A 19004-nucleotide genomic window follows, 5' to 3' on the forward strand; every position below is an offset into this window, starting at 1 on the left:
ATAAATTTTAGGTGGATTAACTGAAATTTTAAGAATAAAAACAGTATAAAAAGTATGTATATTAAATTTTATATATAAAATCCCAAATGAGATCTTATATGGATATAAACTCTGCCTTTCTGTAGTCAAACGAGAGCAGGGTGACTGTGAAAGGAGGGGGAAAGGAGAACCAGCCTAATATCCTAACTTCAGGCCCATACCCAGGCGTATGGTTGAAATAAACATATGCACATTCAGGTTGAGGATCTTGAAATTGAGTTGTTAAAAGTCTATGTAGGCCTATACACTTCTTGAAAAGTTTTTGGGTATCCTCAGGGGTACATATACTCCAGTTTAAAGACCACTGTTCGCCCTGACTGGTTTGGCTCAGTGGATAGAGTGTTGGCCTGCTGAAGGGTCCCAGGTTTGATTCTGGTCAAGGGCACATGCCCAGGTTGTGGGTTTGATCCCCAGTAGGAGCCATGCAGGAGACAGCCAATCGATAATTCTCTCTCATCATTGATGTGTCTGTCTGTCTGTCTCTCTTTCTCTCTGAAATCAATAAAACTATTTTTTAAAAAGAAGTTTGTGTGGCCGAAACCGGTTTGGCTCAGTGGAAAGAGCGTCGGCCTGCGGACTGAAGGGTCCCGGGTTCGATTCCGGTCAAGGGCATGTACCTTGGTTGCGGGCACATCTCCAGTGGGAGGTGTGCAGGAGGCAGCTGATCGATGTTTCTCTCTCATCGATGTTTCTAGCTCTCTATCCCTCTCCCTTCCTCTCTGTAAAATATCAATAAAATATATTTTTTTAAAAAAAGAAGTTTGTGTGTAAATTACCTGTCCATGTTACCATTTTGCTACATATATGTGTATCTATATCCAGAATATATAAAGAACTCCTACAACTCAACAACAACAAAACAACCTAATTTTAAAATGGGCAAAGGACTTGAATAGACATTTCTACCAGGAAGATATACAGATGGCCAATAAAACATGTAAAGATGCTCAACAACACTAATTACAGCATTGCAAATCAAAACTACAGTGACGCCACTTGACACCCATTAGGATGGTTATTATAAAAACAAAAATAAGCAATTAATCAAACAAACAGTAAATAGCAAGTATTGATAAGGATGTGGAGCAATTGGAATCCTTGTGCACTGTTATTGGGAAGGTAAAAAGGTGCAGCCACTCTGGGAAAGCCGGTATGTAGGTTCCTCAAAAAGTCAGAAACCAAAGTACCACATGATCCAGTAATTCCACTTCTGCGTACCAGTATATGCCCCAAAATAATTGAAAGCAATAACTCAAAGATATCTGTATACCCATGTTCATAGCAGCATTACTCACAAAAGCCAAAATGGGGAAGCAACCCAAGAGCCCCTTGACAAATGAATGGATAAACAAAATGTGTACATACATACAATGGAATATTATTGTTTTTAAAAGGAAGGAAATTCCAACACATGCTACACCATGGATGAGCCTTAAAGGCATCATGTTAAGTGAAATAAACCAGTCACAAAAGGATAAATTCTGTATGATTCCACTTACGTGAGATACCTAGGGTAGTCAAATTCATAGAGACAGACGTAGAATGGTGATTGCCAGGAGGTGGAGGAAGGGAGAAATGCATTATTGTTTAATGAGTATAATTTCCGTTTTAGAAGATGAAAAACATTCTGGAGATGGATGGTGGTGATGGTTACACAACAGTGTGCATGTACTTCATGCCACTGAACAGTACACCTAAAAGATAGTTAAAATGGTTAATTTGTGTTGTGTATATTTTACAGAATTTATAAAAACGTCTGGTAAGAAGTTCCCCCCTTCTGACATGGCACAGCACATCGCTGTCTCCTTACATCGGGAACAACGTCTCTGACAGAAAGCATGGTCTCTGGAATGTGTAATTATGACTCCAGATAATAAACTTTTTCATTGTAATTAGAGCAGAATGTCACAAGATGTCACCCTTTAGCTGAGAAACTATTCCAATTGATTCAGTAGCTGATAGCAGGAATGCCAGAGCAACTAACAAAAGCCTGTAACTACTCCTCAGTACTCTACTCATACAAACATGATTTTCTGAGAAAGTCATGTCATCTCTCTGGTATCACCAGAGGTAAAAAAAAACACACACAAAAAAACATAACAACTTCCTTTCTTAGGTCAATATACACTATTGTATATTTAATATATGCTAATACATATTTAAGCACATTCTTCTAATTTAAAGTATTTTGCTTTTTATAGTAGTACTCAAATTATAACTGTTTAAATACACCACCAATAGGAGTTCAGTAATAGAAAATACTGTCTGCAAGATGGATTTCTTGACATCTTGGGGAAGTATTTTAAAAAAATACTCACATGTGTGAAACAATTATAGTAAAAAGTATAAACTCTTGAAATTTAAAAAATCACATTTATTACTGAGATCATTTTTTAAATGATGGAATATCCTGATGTATATTTTAGCTTTGTTTAAATATAAAAATTTCAAGATTCAAGAATATTTCAATTCTTAAAGATTATAGCATTTAGCCAAAACCGGTTTGGCTCAGTGGATAGAGCGTCGGCCTGCGGACTGAAAGGTCCCGGGTTCGATTCCGGTCAAGGGCATGTACCTTGGTTGCGGGCACATCCTCAGTGGGAGGTGTGCAGGAGGCAGCTGATCGATGTTTCTCTCTCATTGATGTTTCTAGCTCTCTATCCCTCTCCCTTCCTCTCTGTGAACTATCAATAAAATATATTTAAAAAAAATTTTAAAAAGATTATAGCATTTGAATTAGTAATATTACCTTGCAACTATAATCCAAATAAATTATTTTTTTAATCTTCTATTTTGGTAAGAAGTTTATAACTGATGTATAGTACCTAAAAATAATCTAAAGCTTAAATGTCCACCCTTGGGTGAACTGCTGGACAATGTGATACATTAATAAACTAGAATATATTATATTAGTAGTAACAATTATATTGGATTGTGATAAGAAAGACTATTGGAAATGATGAGTGAAAATATAGAAGTCAGAATGACATAAAAAAGAGTGTAAGTAGTGCCCGGTTTAGAATATTGCTTTAATTGTATTGTTTAACTGTTAAAACTTAGGTCTTTTTATTTAACTTATGTTCAGATGATTAAATATGTTAAAGGAAAGAAAAGAATTACTTGTTAAAATTCACATGATTATTTTAAACACTGGAAGCTAAATATACGATTTATATTCATGTTACAGTGCCACTTCTATCATACGTGTGTGTGTGTGTGTGTGTGTGTGTGTGTGTGTGTGTGTGTGTGTTGGGTTGGTGATGGGAAATCTCCCAGTGTGAAAGAAGTCTGGGAGGGGCATAGTGGGAGAGACCCCTTCTGTCCCATTAATAACACGTTCATTCACTGGGAGTTGGCTAACACAGACATCTCTTCTACAGTCATTCCGTTACCCTAATAAGGCTCCGCTACCGCTGTTAGACCTCGGTAAGTAAGCCCCTGAGGAATAATCTGAAATGATTTGGGGGGATTGATTATTGGATGTGGAGAAGGGAGGCTGTGGAGGTGGTAATTATCAGGCATTGCTTTGCTTCCGTGTTTGAACGGGGTTTAAAATTTTATTTAAAAGTGATTATTTAGACAGTAAACTATTTTTTCCCAGAACTTTTCAGTGGGGCTGCTGCTGTGGCCCACTGGAAACAAGCGCCCAGAAAGTCTGGGGAGAGGGATTCGCAGGTGTAGGTGCTGGGGTCAAGGACTGCGCGGGGGTTCAGCCTCTCCCTCTGTCCCCAGGTCGCAGGGGTGCTGCTGTCCTAGCCCTGCCACCACTGAAGCACCCAGGGGTCCCGGAAGAGCCGACCTGAGCCATGAGCCCTCTGAGGCTGCGAGCATCACTCTTGCTTCTTCTTCTGCTGCTGCTGCTGCTGGGTGGCTGCCTCCTCGCGGCCGCCCGGAGGGACCCGGGGGCGGCAGGCAGCGCCGCAGAGTCAGCCCGGGGTCCCGTGGGCGGCTCTACCGGCCGCTTCATCAGCCCCGAGCGCCACGCGTGCAGCTGGCAGCTCCTGCTGTCCGCTCCAGGGCCGACGGCGGGCAGCGAGCTGTCGCTGCGCTGCCAGGGCCCGGACGGGAAGCGTCACCAGTGCGCCTACCGCGGGGAGCCGGAGCGCTGCGCCGCCTACGCCGCCCGCGGCTCGCACTACTGGAAGCAAGTGCTGGGCCGGCTGCGCAAGAAGCGGCGGCCCTGCCAGGACCCCGCGCCGCTCAAAGCCCGCCTGTGCGCCGGCAAGAAGGGCCACGGCGCCGAGCTGCGCCTGGTGTCCCACGCGTCCCCACCCGCCGGCCCCACTACGGCCGGCTTCCCCCAGGATCCCAAACCCCGGATCAGGAACCTGGGACGGACCCGGGAGCCCGCGATCGGCCCCGCCGCAACGGTCCCGCCTCCCCTGAGCGCGCGCCCCAAAGGGAAGCCCTCGGAGAAGGAGACTAAAGGGGGCAAGAGGAAGGCGGCCTCGGACCCAGACGAGGAGCGACCCCTGGGGACAGGGCCAGATCCCGACGGGCTGGAGGAGAACGCGAGGTTCTCGGAGACCTACTGTGCTGAGAAGTGGCACTCCCTCTGCAACTTCTTTGTTAGTTTTTGGAACGGCTGAGGTTGCCGGCCTGGGAAGAGATATAGGGGGTTGGGGGTCAGGGGAGAAGGCGCTCAGCTGGAGAAGGAAGCGAAGGGCACCTTAGGTCAGGAGATGATATGGGATAGAGAGTGGGGCGGAGTCCAGGTTCTAGAATGCAGGTGGGGATGGGGGCTTGGGATGAGAGTGTAATGTAAGGGGATATGAAGAATCTCTGAGACAACAGAGAAGTTTAACAAATTTGAAGTCTCGAACCTGATTAAGACCAGAAGAAATAGTGGAAACAGAAGTAGGCATACCTTAAATGCGTAAAAACTGTAGACTGGGTACAGAGAGACTGAAAAAAATAAGGGGGAAAGTGACTAAAGTGATGTGAATCTCACGTGGGAAGCTGATACAATGTGTACTGTTTAGCGCACATGTTAAAATGTAATCACGAACAATTGATAGCTTGAGCCAAGTTGAACTGTATAATTAATGTCTTTTCACCTAATCATCCGACAGGGTTTCCAACTTTTTTTTTCTTTCTGAATTAATATTAACTTGGATGCTGCTTAGCAATGTAGATGATGTCTACAGGGATAGAAGCCATTCATTGTCAAAATGGACTCTAATGAATGATTTTGGAAGTGCTACTTTTAAACAGTGATGCCTCATGTTCTGAAACTTTCCCATTAACCTTCTAAATTCAGAAGTGAATTGTAGAAATTGAGTGCTCCAGTAGGTTTTAAAAAGTAAGTTTTTATAGTTGGCCATATTTTTAAAAACCAGCTAAAATGTAAGTATGTATCTCAGAGTCATTTGCATCATTATGGAAGCTGTATTTCCGTTTCATGTAATTAATTGTTAACATATTTCATTTTAAATAAGATGTAATGAGAGACTGTGCACATATTAGGTTCCCAATAGAAACTGTGTGGATAGATTTAAAGAACTGACAGGGCAATGGAAATTATGACTGCATTTGATCTTGTTCTGAGTTTATCTTGAAGTAAGTTGCTAAACTTATCTTGAATTGTTGGGAAAGATAAGAAAGAAGTCTGTAAGTAAAGAGTCACAAACTGGCAAACCCTGGGCCCTATCATTGTTCCATTTGGCTTGCATGTGGTTGGTTCACTTTCATTTTTCCTCTCTTCTTTCCTCCCTCCCATTTTGGATTTGTTGCCAGCATTTAAAAATTAGGTAATTTCATTAAAAATCCAGATTCCTGAATTGTCTTGAAAAATCAGATCTAGCAACATTGGACCCACCTTCCCGCATGGCAACAATTGGCTGACACCTACTGTTGGCTTCCCTTTAGAATAGGCATGTTTTCTGGAGTTCTCCATTGCTCCTACACATCTTATCAACCGACTTCATTCATGTTACAGGCCTAAGCCCATTAGACATTTAAGTCACTGCCCAATAGAAGGTTTTTATCCTTTTACCAACCTTCTGTTCTTCTTACCTCCTCCCTTTTAAAATCATGGTAAATGCAACAAACTTACAGATACCGAACATCTCTTGAACTTTTTCCTCTTTGTCTGGCCTCTAGGAAATGTAAACTAACGGTCTTTTACCGATTCTGTACATTCTTGTATTCATACAATTGGCAAAAAATATTCAGATTGCACCCAGTTTCAGGCCAGGTTTATGAAATCACATTTGAGTAACATTGACCACTAGATAAAATTCATTTGGGCCAAGGAAAGAAAGCTCAGAGTAGCTGCAGACTACTCCCTAGATATACGGAGCAATGTATACTTTCTTCAAAAAGATTGGCAAAGTTGGGGTGTCATCAGAAGAGGATACTTGGGCCCTGGCTGTTTTGGCTCAGTGGATAAAGCATTAGCCTGCGGACTCAAGGATCCCAGGTTCGATTCTGGTCAAGGCCATGTACCTTGGTTGCGGGCATATCCCCGGTAGGGAGAGTGTAGGAGGCAGCTGATTGATGTTTCTCTCTCATCGATGTTTCTGGCTCTCTATCCCTCTCCCTTCCTCTCTGTAAAAAATCAATAAAATATATTTTTAAAAAAAGAAAAGGGTATTTGGAATAAAACAGCACTGTCTAGAACCATTGTTTTACCTCTTCATACAAGGCAACTGCCAATTCCTTCCTGTGTGTCCTTTGGCCGGTTGATGAACTTACCACTATGACAGAGAGAAAGGCCAAACTCTGTAGGCCAAGTACACTGTGTAGGTTGTTACTTCTCTGCTGCTTTTCTGTTTAAGAAGAGCTATACAAGCCCTAACCAGTTTGGCTCAGTGGCTAGAGCGTCGGCCTGCGGACTCAAGGGTCCCAGGTTCGATTCCAGTCAAGAGCATGTACCTTGGTTGCGGGCACATACCCACTGGGGAGTGTGCAGGAGGCAGCTGATCGATGTTTCTAACTCTCTATCCCTCTCCCTTCCTCTCTGTAAAAAATCAATAAAATATATATTTATAAAAAAAAAAAAAGAAGAAGAGCTCTACTAGGACTCTGTCTCAGGAACAGGATACAGACTCAGAGGGGCCAATTGCTTGCAGTGGAAGAGAAATGGACAGATTCTACCATCAGCATCCTGGGTGACTTTGGTTAAGTTCCAATATCTCTGAAATGTACATTTGAGGGGAGCTGGGCTTGGTTAAATCTGAGGTCCCTAAGGCACACTACTAGCATTCTGAAGACCTATACATAGTTTTTCATAGAGAAGATACTGTGTGAAAATCAACAAGTGCTGTATGTAGTACTACATGTTATAACTCCAGAAAGGTCATAGAGTTAGAAAAGACCTAGAGAAAGACAACGAAAATGACCGAGAAATAGAGAAGGCTTCTGTGTCTGGAGCATCTAGAAAGACTTGGAAGGTTAAGCTAGAGGTGAAACATGCAGGTGGAAAAAGACAGGATCAAAATCTCTAAAATAATGAGGAGGATGTACACGGGAAACATGGGAATTTCCCCCTGCGGGTGCCATTAGGAGGGAAGGGAAAGTTGCCAGACACGCCCGGGTTATCATCAGAGCTGGCACCAGCGGGGGCATCAGAAGTAGCAAGGCATCTGTAGCTCAGTCTACAGAAGAGAGAGAATTTGTGAAAAGCATCAGACCATCTTGTTCTGGTTGTACTTCCCAAGTTATTTAGCACAGAGCTAAGAGGGAATAGTGGAATTTTTCTTAACTCATTTTGAGTAGGCAAAATGTTTCAAACCTTCAAAGTCTCTACCTTTTCAGTTTGTCCTTCACACCCCCAACATATTAATTTTCTAAAACAAAGCTTTCATTCAATGACTCAGCTTACGATTTTAAATAAAGGCAGGATCAGTGCTGGTGCTGTGGGAAGCTCTACTGAAGCCTGAGGCAAAAGGAAAACCAGTAATCATGATCCCATCCTCATTTCAAAATTCAATACTTTGTTCCTCGTGGATTGTTTTGCATTAATTTTGATTTTTAAAGTATTGCATTAAAATATTTATTTTGATGACTGCGTTTGTTGGGACTGCCCTATATTTTGCACCCTAGGCAAGAGCCTCACCCCTCTCACTTGCCTCCTTCAAGTACTGGCCCTAGGAGGCAGTTCTGTGATGTGGGTGAGCACTGGTTTTGAGTCAGACATGACCGGTTTGAATATTAGTTCTGCCTGCCACTTACTCTGCGTTATTTTGCGAAGGCTTAACCTCTCCATGTTTCTCTCTTCTCTTGTTCAATAACAATAATGTCTAACTTCCAGGGTTACCATGAAGAATAAATTATGTGATACATTGGATACTACTCAGCACCACACAATGCTTGACATACAATAGGTACCCAATGAATATTACCTCTCCTTTCCTTGAAGAAGAGTAAAGTTTAAAGTCAATTAATTTAATTAAACAATAAACTAATAATTTTGGATGCTGGTCCAAATGCCCTGGACTCTGGTGCTAAGGAAGGGGGCAGGGCACGGGGCGGGCGGGGAAGAGATACCCTGATGTAGTACCAGCCTTTAACAAGCTGGAATTTAGGATTACACCATGAAACCATTAGAAAACAAAACCTAACAACAACAATAAAAATTAGGTTTCTACATGTAAAAGATTAGGAACATGGAAGGTGAGTGTAGGTATGGTTATCTGGGAAGCCTATCTAGGAGATGTCAGCTTGAGGTAAAGAATGGCGTAACGCAAGAATAGGGGAGTCCTAGCTGGTTTGGCTCAATGGATAGAGCGTCCGCTTGTGGACTGAGGGATCCCGGGTTTGATTCCGGACAAGGGAACATGCCTGGGTTGCGGGCTCGATCCCCAGCGGGGGCAGGGGGGTGGTTTGTGTGTGCAGGAGGCAGTCAATCAGTGATTCTCTCTTATCATTGAAGTTTCTATTTCTCCCTCTCCCTTCCTCTCTAAAATCAATAAAATATATTTAAAAAAAAAATAATAGGGAGAAAAGAAACAATATAAATCTGAAATTCCTGGGCCAGGCCCTCCTCTGCTTCTACTGGTAAGTCTAAATCATGGCAACTCATAAACATATTTGTGCTCCCGTATGGCCCAGGAAGAACATGTTCTTGGTGTGAACATGGTGGATTCTGAAGGTGCTGCTGCTGGACACTGTCAGCTAATTATACCGCGCATGACGGGCTCTCACTTAAAGGGGGATTGGAGCACTGCACTCCATTTAATAAAAGGCTCATGTTTCAGTTTGGTCGAAGCGTGAGCTAGGTCTTTTTTCTTCTGCTGTCACAAAAATATACTACAGCTAAAAGCTGCTATGACTTTAGGTGAAGGAGATCAACATGCATGGGTTCAAATCTCGGTATTACTACTAACCAGCTGCATGACCTTGGACAATTTACTTCATCTCTCTGAGCTTCAGTCTTCCTCTATGTAAAATAGGGAAAAAATAATAGTAATTCCCCCGTGGGGTTGTTGGGAGGATTAAATAAGATGCTCATGAAAAGCACAGTGTCTGGCACCTTGCAAGCCTGCAATAAATATATCCTTAGTGCTCCCATTTCCTTTAGTATACCAATGCGGGCATCCAGAGGGACTTTCAGTCTTAAAGGGCACTTACACAAAATGGCAATCAGCAACTCTGCATCTCAGCTGGGAACAGTATCAAAAGAAATAAGCAGGAAATGTGTAGTTGTTGAAGAGAGAATATGCAGTGTTCGCCTCCCTAATGTGGAAGCAAGGGGGGTATGTGAGATCTTTAATGAGGAGGACTTGAAAGGAGAAGAGAATGTTTCTGGTCTTGAAGGCTTGGGGACTACAGCTGACCTCCCAGCTCTACGGCTTTATTACAACTTCAAAGAACAACTCTCCTTGCTTCCTGACCAGGCTCACCGCTGCAGAGCTTTGATGAATTTACCCCTAGTTTGTCCCTCCTGTGACCTCTGGCTCACCACATTCAAACTCTTTCCCGTTTCAATTTTTAAAAGCAGGCATGAAAGCAGACCAAAGCCCTCCTCTCCTTTTTAAAACACGATGTTGGCTTCAGCCATGTTAAAATTATTGAGTGGTCATCATGTACAGACAAGCAGGAAGAAAAGATGTTGGAAGATGCCGTTAATAATAAGGTAAAATGCCTAAGTATAAACTCAATAAGAAATATGCAAGAGCTATATGAAGAATACAGAAATACTTCGAAGGGCAGAAAAGAAAGCCATAAAAAATGAAATTACAGATGAATTTATTATTATTATTACATAAGAAGCATTAACATTATTTTTTTCAATCTATAAATAATCTATACATTTAAACATGATTTCAACAAAACCACCAGCAGGATTTTGGGGGCTATGTGAACTAGACAAACTGTTTCTAAGTTCTAAAGGAAAACCAAAATGAATTTGGGGGCAGGAGGAATGCAGGGTTGTATGTTTCAGAGTGGGGGGAAAAGGACGCTTTCATTGAGGGTACAACTTGAAATGGCTAAATACAGAATTTCCCGAAAGACTGTTGGCAGCACAGTGCAAGGCAATGAAAATGACGTGAGGGGACTGTTTCTAGGTAACCACAGGAACTCTCCATGAAAGGATGGAAGCTTCGGACCAGCACTTCAGTTAACAGTTGCCTCCTTTGAGCTGGGTGGTCATGTGACCGTGGTGGGGCTGAAGACCCTAAACCTTTGATCCAGATGTTCTTTTGTTTCCATGCACAATGACCACAATGAGAAGGATTCTTCTCCAAATCGAGACAGGGATAGGGCCCTTTTGCATTGATTTTAAGAGGTGGGAGAGAGATGAAGGGAAGACAGCCAGTGTGGGACCTCCAGGAGGGCAAGATGTCACAGTTTATGTTTAGTCATATATAAGTATCCGTTGGCAGTGCCCTGGAATGAAATACTTACCAGCAGTTAAAGGCAGCTATTTACCTTTCTCTCTTCTTATCCCTTCCAACTAATGCCCAAGGCTCAGGAATGCTTTCAATTAAATTTTTAAAAAAGGCAAAGCAAAGCTAAACAAAACACAATACAACAGAACACACACACACACACACACACACACACACACACACACACACGATTGGAGCATTTTGAAAACGTATCAACAGCAGCATGCCTACAGCAAAAAAGATGTTTAGGACAGCATATCCTAGTGCCTTAGCTCATACCAGCAATCTCAACCATGTGAGTATGCGACCATTTTCTTAGGTGGGTGTGGATGTTCCTGCAAAGCCCTGTTAAAATCCATAACATAAACGCTCAGGAAAATCTGGAGGGTGAAACCACTTTGTGTAACTGTGAATGCCTGGCACCTACAGTGTTATAAAAACTTTCAGTGAGTCACCCAGAATGAAGGAGGACATCAGTGTAGGATGGCAAAATGAGTGCCAAAAAGCAAATAGGCTGCCGGAGGAAGGCTGGGGCAGACCGAGGGCTGGAGAGCTCTTATTTGCAAGCAGGATAATTAGCCTCCTGGGACAAGGTACGGGGTATTAAGAGAGGAGGGGCCAGCAGGGTTATTTGGCTGCAGCCTCAAGCTCCTAGCAGCCCTAACAGGTGACTACTGCTTAGTCACAGATTTGTTCAAAATAGCAGAGGAGGCCTTCTCTTTTACAGAGTAAGGGAGAGAGATAGAAACATCAAGGATGAGAGAAAATCATTGATTGGCTGCCTCCTGCACACCCCACACTGGAGATCCAGCCGGTAACCCAAGCATGTGCCCTGACTGACTGGGAATTGAACCGTGACCTCGTGGTTCATAGATTGACACTCAACCACTGAGCCACACCAGCCAGACTGAAAAGCATCTTCTTATATGTCCCCTTATCTACCTCATGAGATGGCATTTTATGAGTGAAGAAACAGGTTCAGGGACATTCAGTGAATTCTCCAAGGAGAGAGTAGAGCTGGAACTTGAACTGAGTTATTTTCGATATTGCACAACTGTCTCATCACCAGGCCATAGACCTTGAACACCTTCCACCAATACCTTCATCCTTCATCCTCTATGGACCCTTGTTTCTGCTGAGTCACAGTGTCTTTCTGCCAGGTCTACATCCATAACCTTATGGAAACATCATACTTTTGCCAGGGGAAACTACTTAACCAGGGGAAACTACTTTCAGTGATTTTGTTAGAGGGGCTTAATCCTCCATCCTGGCCTGCAGACTCCATCACAGTAATCTGGCTAACATAAAGATGTGTCTGATGAATCACCTCCTAATTGGTAAAATGACGATGTTGGCCTATATGGCCCGATCCAAAGTCAGTTCATTATGAGAAAAATAAGGACAAGATAGTGAATTTTGTCAGATCTGATTTGTTTAGATTAAGGATTATTCTTTATTCTGAGGTTATGTCCCTTCTAATTTTTCTTTATAGGAATGGAGGAAGATAGGTTTAAAATATCCTTTCTTTTATAAAAGGATAATGCTAGTATTATAGATGGTGATTTTAAAAATTGAATGTTTCACTTGGTAAATGTCATTCCTCCAAATGTGTAGGAAGTTTTAATGGTTTTGGAATTCCAGACGTTGGGAAACCACTGGTTTAGGGGATGACCTAACCTTCTCTGACCTCCAGGGGTGTCACCAGTGATGTTCCATGGCCTGAGCGAGCCAACAGCCAGCTGATAGAAGGTCTTCAAATGTCATTTAGTTAAAATGTTAGCCGTTGTGCTCAATACACAGCCCTGGCATATGAGTGTCACCAATTTCTACCAAATGACTTGTGAATATAGTGACAGTAAAATAATATGATGGATAAAACACCTTCCAATTATACAGGCTCTTTATGTGTTGAATAAAAAGATGTCTTAATATCTCAAAGGTAGTATACAGTGTTAAGAACATGAACTCTGGAGTCAGATAACCAAGGATCAAGTCCCAGCTCCACGTCTTACAATATCACACGCACCAGACAAATTCTAAGTCTCACTATTCTCATCTTTAAAATGCGGATAATAATGCCCTGACCAGGTAGCTCAGTTGGTTATAGCATCGTCCCATTATGCCAAGGTTTCGGGTTCAATCTTCAGGCAGAGCACATATAAGGATCAACCAATGAATGCATAAATAGATGGAACAGCAACTCAATGTTTTTCTCTCTCTCTCTCTCAAATCAACAAATAAAAAAATAAAATAAATTAAAATGAAGGTAATATTACTGGTGCCAATTATATGAAATTGTTCTGAGCAATGTGTGTGTGTGTATGTGTGTGTGTGTGTGTGTGTGTGTGTGTGATATAGCATGCACTCAATACACATTGATTATAGATAAGCCAGGAGAGAGGTAATAGGACTATAGGAAAAGAATTCTGAGGTCCACATCCTAATTAATAAGAGTAATATGCAAATTGACCATACCTCCGCTACACCCACCAGCCACGCCCACCAGCCATGCCCACCAGCCAATCAGGAGGGAATATGCAAATACACCCAACCAAGATGGCTGCAGCCACAGAGAGCAGGAGGGAGGCTTGGGTTTCCCTGGCAATGGAGGAAGCCAAGCTTTCTGCCTGCCCTTGCCGCCCCAGGCCTCCACTCAATGCTACAAAGTTTCAATTATAGAAGATAAATAAATCCCAGATCCCAGGGCCTCTGCTTGGGTCGCCGGGGGGCGTGGCCAGCCTGCAAACCACCACAGGCCCCTTGCCTAGGCCGCCCCACACCCCAAGGGAACCCCCACCCTGATCCAGGACACCCTTCAGGGCAAACCAGCTGGCCCCCACCCATGCACCAGGCCTCTCTCCTATCTAATAAAAGAGTAATATGCAGATTGACCATCACTCCAACACACAAGATGGCTGCCCGCATGTGGTCAAAGATCCTGCCCCCATGTGGACACAAGATGGCCACCACAAGATGGCCAGCAGGGGAGGGCAGTTAGGGGTGACTGGGCCAGCAGAGGAGGGCAGTTGTGGGTGATCTGGCCAGCAGGGGAGGGCAGTTGGGAGGGACCAGGCCTGCAGGGGAGGCAGTTAGGGGGGAGCAGGCCTGCAGGGGAAGGCAGTTAGGGGCAAACAAGCTGGCAGGGGAGCAGTTAGGCATCAATCAGGCTGGCAGGGGAGTGGTTAGGGGGTGATCAGGCTGGCAGGCAGAAGCAGTTAGGGGCAATCAGGAAGGCAAGTAGGCAAGCAGTTGGGAGCCAACAGTCCTAGATTGTGAGAGAAATGTCCGACTGCCCGTTTAGGCCCGAAATGGGCAGTCGGGCATCCCTCGAGGGGTCCCAGATTGGAGAGGGTGCAGGCTGGGCTGAGGGACACCCCCCCCCCCGTGCACGAATTTCGTGCACTGGGCCTCTAGTATGTAATAAAAACAGTGACAGGACTTGGGAAAAGTTTTAAAAGTATTTTTAAAGGTTGCCTATGAAGAGTTCATACAGTATGAATCCAAAGGGGAGGTAAGAGAAAATGGAAAGGAAGAGACCTCTGGGACATGGCTCTGAAAGTGAGGGCCTAGGAAAAGGAGCTTTGTTGCATCAGGTTTGGGTCAGACTCCAAGGAAGGAAAACACATTGGTTGGTCTGCACATGAAAACCAAGATGTGTACTGGAAGCTTAGCAACCAAGTATTTCTGTCAAAAATCTTGTTTTAAATATGTGCTAACCTTAGGGAAAAGATAGATCTAGAATAACCACAGTACCCAAATTTAAATTCCAGAAATGTGCTATGCAGGCTGAAAATAATAAAAATCTTATAAGAAAATTACCATAAAAATAAATAACATAAGTAGATGCAATGCAATCCATCTTTATTCTGGATTTTAAAAAACTTAGTTCAAAGGCATTTTTGGAACAACAGAGAAAATGTAAATATGGCCTATATTTTAAGTGATTATTACTTAATTAGGGTTCATTTTCTTTGGTGTGAAAAATTATATCAGAATAAAATGTCATGAGATCTACAATATACTTTCAAATAATTTAGGAGAAAAATATATCTCTATACAGATAGTTGATAAAGTAATATAACAAAATGTTAACCAGTAATAAAGCTAGAAGGATAGCAGTGGTTGGCAAACTCATTAGTCAACAGAGCCAAATATCAACAGTACAACGATTGAAATTTCTATTTTTTTAAAAATATGTTTTATTGATTTTTTACAGAGAGGAAGGGAGAGGGATAGAGAGTCAGAAACATCAATGAGAGAGAAACATCAATCAGCTGCCTCCTGCACACTCCCTACTGGGTATGTGCCCACAACCATGGTACATGCCCCTGACTAGAATCGAACCTGGGACCCTTGAGTCCCCAGGCCGACGCTCTATCCACTGAGCCAAACCGGTTAGGGCTGAAATTTCTTTTGAGAGCCAAATTTTTTAAACTTAAACTTCTTCTAACACCACTTCTTCAAATAGACTCGCCCAGGCCGTGGTATTTTGTGGAAGAGCCACACTCAAGGGGCCAAAGAGCCGCATGTGGCTCGCGAGCCGCAGTTTGCCGACCATGGACCTAAGGGACCACAGGTACATGTAGAGGACAATGAACTCAATGAACTTGGGTGGTGCTGCCAAAGCGGTTGGTGCTTTGTGCGCCAGGTGATGCTCCGTGCTCTCGGCAATGCTCCAGGTGCCCCGTGATGCTAGCAGCAGGCAAGCACAGGGTTAACCACGGGCCAAGGGCTCCGCGCATCCTTTGCCCGCCCACATTTTGCCACTGAATGGAGGCGGTGGCCTGATGCTGGTGGGGTGATGTCGCCCCTCCATGTCCGACCTTCCCACTGGCTGGGCCCACGCCCCTCCGTGACCCCCCACCCCGCGCTCTGCAGTCATGTTATCTTCTCCACCATTCTTGAGGCCAGAAGTGGTTACAAAGCCGGACATTAATAAGTCTGCGGGCGTCGCAGAAACCAGAAATGCGGAGCCCAGAACGTGGAGACAATGTGGAGACAATTATCGTGGTACTTTCACCCCCCGCAGGTCACCCAACTGGTAATATGATCCCTTCTGCAATGTTAAAAGGGGGTCTGTGTTTGCAAATCTGTTTCTTTGTATGAATTTTGAGATAAAGCATCTTACAACTTCAGAAATATGTGTGTGTATGTGAGTGTGCACATGCCCTTTCATTGAATCCATATGAAAATTACCAAATGGGGACACATTTACTAATTTGCCTTTGTCCAATTTTATAAAATGTATATATTATAAACTCTTACATAATAGCAAAATCAGAGTTTAAGTCTACAAAACCTAAGTGTAAATACACATTTTCATAAGTAACACTCCTGAGCTAAGTCAAATCACTTAACCTTGTGACAAACCACATTTTTGAATCTTTTATTTGAGAACTTCAGCTGGCCATAGTTCCTAAAATATTTTATAAGATATCCTATCTAATAAAGAGGGAATATGCAAACTGACCAGCACACCATCACAAATATGGTGGCACCCATAGCCACAAGATGGCAGCGCCCAGTCCCCTCAGCCCCGCCAGAGTCCCCCAGTCCCGGGGGGCTGCGCCACTTGCCTGCCACCAGAGTCTCCCTGTCCTTTCAGCCCTGCTGGGGGGCGCCTGCCACCAGAGTCCCCCGTTCTTTCACAGAAAATGGGTTGCCTCAAAAGTTGGTTAAGCTTCTTAGGACAAAAAGCATTCAAAATCTTTGAAAAGGGAATTACAATATTTATAAAAGTTTGTACTAGACAATTCAAGATTATGTCCACTACAACCTTCTATGATTTTGTGATATTAACATTCTGAATTCACATAGTACCAGCTGTATTGTATGTAAGCAGATATTATTTAAAGGAATGGCCATTATTAAAACAACTCATAAAACCACACTGTTTGTATTGTCAAGACATTCTGTGTGATTTTCCTAATGGCTGGAGTTATTGCCCCTAAACCGGCAGTCGGATATCCCCTGAGGGGTCCCAGATTGGAGAGGGTGCAGGCTGGGTTGAAGGATACCCCCTCCCATGCACAAATTTTGTGCACTGGGACTCTAGTCTATATATATATAACACCCTAATATGCAAATAGAACAAACAGTGGAACAACTGAATAACTGGTTGCTATGATGTGTGCTGACCACCAGGGGGCACGTGCAGAAGATGGTGGGCGTGGGCAGCAGGCAGCAGAGTGTGAAACATGGTGGGCATCGGCCACAGCGGGATGGTGGAGCAGGTGAACAGGGGCGCCAGACCAAGGCGGGGCGCTGGTTGCTGTCATTGGGGTGAGCCTCTGGTGGTTACTGAAAATTCTTGGTTCCCGTGCGCTGTGGTCCTGCCTGATGCTCACACCTGCTGCCAGCACTGGCCCTGCTCGCACCCGCTGCCGGCGCCCAGCACTGGCCCTGATCGCTCGGTGCTGTCAGAGGGTGCGAGCGGCAGCTGCCGGCCCCCATCGCCCCTCAGGAGCAGGGGGAGGTGGAGAAGCCCTGAGGGGTGATCGGGGCTGGAAACCCCTGCTCACACCTGCTCCTGGGCGAAGGTTCTGATCACTCAGCGCTGTCAGAGATTGCTTCGTGATGTCAGCAGGTGCGAGTGGGGCCGGCGCCATCAGCGCATGGGAGCAGTGGGGGCCGCAGTGGGAGAGGCCGGGTGGGGGTGCAGAGGATGGGTCAAGACCCGCCCCTGTGCCCACCACAGCCTCTCAGCCCACAGTTCCTTTCAAGGTGCATGAATTTGTGCACTGGGCCCCTAGTATAGAACATAAAATAGTGCAAATGATTCATTTTTATTACATGATCAAATGACTATGAAAAAAACGTGATCAAGTGGGTAAAACAACGACACTTTTTATCATCAGAGAAAGTAAATTGGCATGTACAGAATGAGTAAAATAAAATGTCCAAATATAAAATTAATCCACACTCTTTCAACTAGTACCTAGCCCATGAGAATCTAGGCTCTGGTAATTCAAAAGTAAGTGGGACGGACACCGATCCTGCCCTCAAAAATCTCCCAGGAGCTCTGGATGGATAGCTCAGTTGGTTAGAGCATCTTCCCAATATGCCAAGGTTTCAGGTTGGATCCCTGGTCAGGACACATTCAAAAAGCAAATAATGAATGCATAAATAAGTGGAACAGCAAATCAAGGTTTCTCTCTCTCTCAAATCAATACAAATAAAAGAAAGAATCTCCCAGGATTCCTGAAAAGGGGCGCCAAGTGTAGGGGCCAGTATTATGAAAGGTACGGCAGGAGCCTAGGAGGGACCCCCCCACAGGTGTGTGGAGGTGATGGGAGAGTGGGACTGAGGGAAAGCTTCTTGAAGGAAGAAATACGAAGCTAATTTGGGTCTAAAAGTTACCATGGCTGGTCCTCAGGCAAAGAGAAGGTAAATTGCAGCATTTTAACAACTGGTGGAAAAAATTTCTCTTCTCTCAATTCACCGCCTTCATCTTCATCTTGTGCTTTAGTTATCACAGTAGAGGCAAAGGTTAAAGGATTATTGTTTCTATCTTCAAATGTTTTCCCTCTCTTTATCAAAAAGCACAAGACCTGCTAAAGTTATGAGTACATCCATCATGAAATGTCAAGAACAGACCAAGGAAAGAGGCCACAGGAAAGAATATTCCTTCATGTTAGCTGTGAGCTGTGAGAGCTGGAAGTTAAGGTTGTCTCTGCCCTGGTCATGGTCATAAATTGCTCTTGCAATTTATCTCTTGTTCTAAAGAGTAGTTGCAGACCTTCAGGCACTTTAAAAAAGAGAAGGAAAACTTCTCTTAATCCAGCTGAAGCAGCCTGCATTTTCATTAGATCAGAGACCACAGAATGTGAACTCCTTCACTGGGATGGAGAGGATGCCATTTTCTGACATTCTAAGAGACCCACCAGAGCCCTAACTAAATAGCACATACAAGAAGTTGATTGGAGAGCCCCAGGGAGTGAACCCCACACTGGCTCTATCTTATTAACCTCTAGAAACCTTTGCATCTCTGTAGGAAAGCAGGAAGGCAAAAGCCAGGCATTTATTCCATTTCATTGGTCCTCCCCTGAAGCACTGGGTACAACTGTGACCACATGGGATTAAAAAAGGACAATCTTTTGTGACCTAGATTCAAGCCACAAAGGCGCTCCA

The 19004-nt window shown here is 43.8% G+C and overlaps 1 protein-coding gene across 1 annotated transcript; it reads left to right on the forward strand.

The window, feature by feature from the left end:
- The first annotated feature begins 3365 nt into the window (after positions 1-3365).
- Positions 3366-6509, forward strand: FGFBP3 (fibroblast growth factor binding protein 3). Its single transcript, XM_080643244.1, has 2 exons — positions 3366-3465; positions 3772-6509. The coding sequence occupies exon 2, from the start codon at positions 3846-3848 to the stop codon at positions 4626-4628; it is 783 nt and encodes a 260-aa protein (XP_080499370.1). The 5' UTR covers positions 3366-3465; positions 3772-3845; the 3' UTR covers positions 4629-6509.
- Positions 6510-19004: the final 12495 nt, after the last annotated feature.

Source organism: Plecotus auritus (genome assembly GCF_963455305.1).
Source record: "Plecotus auritus genome assembly, chromosome: 9".
NCBI classification, from domain to species: domain Eukaryota; kingdom Metazoa; phylum Chordata; class Mammalia; order Chiroptera; family Vespertilionidae; genus Plecotus; species Plecotus auritus.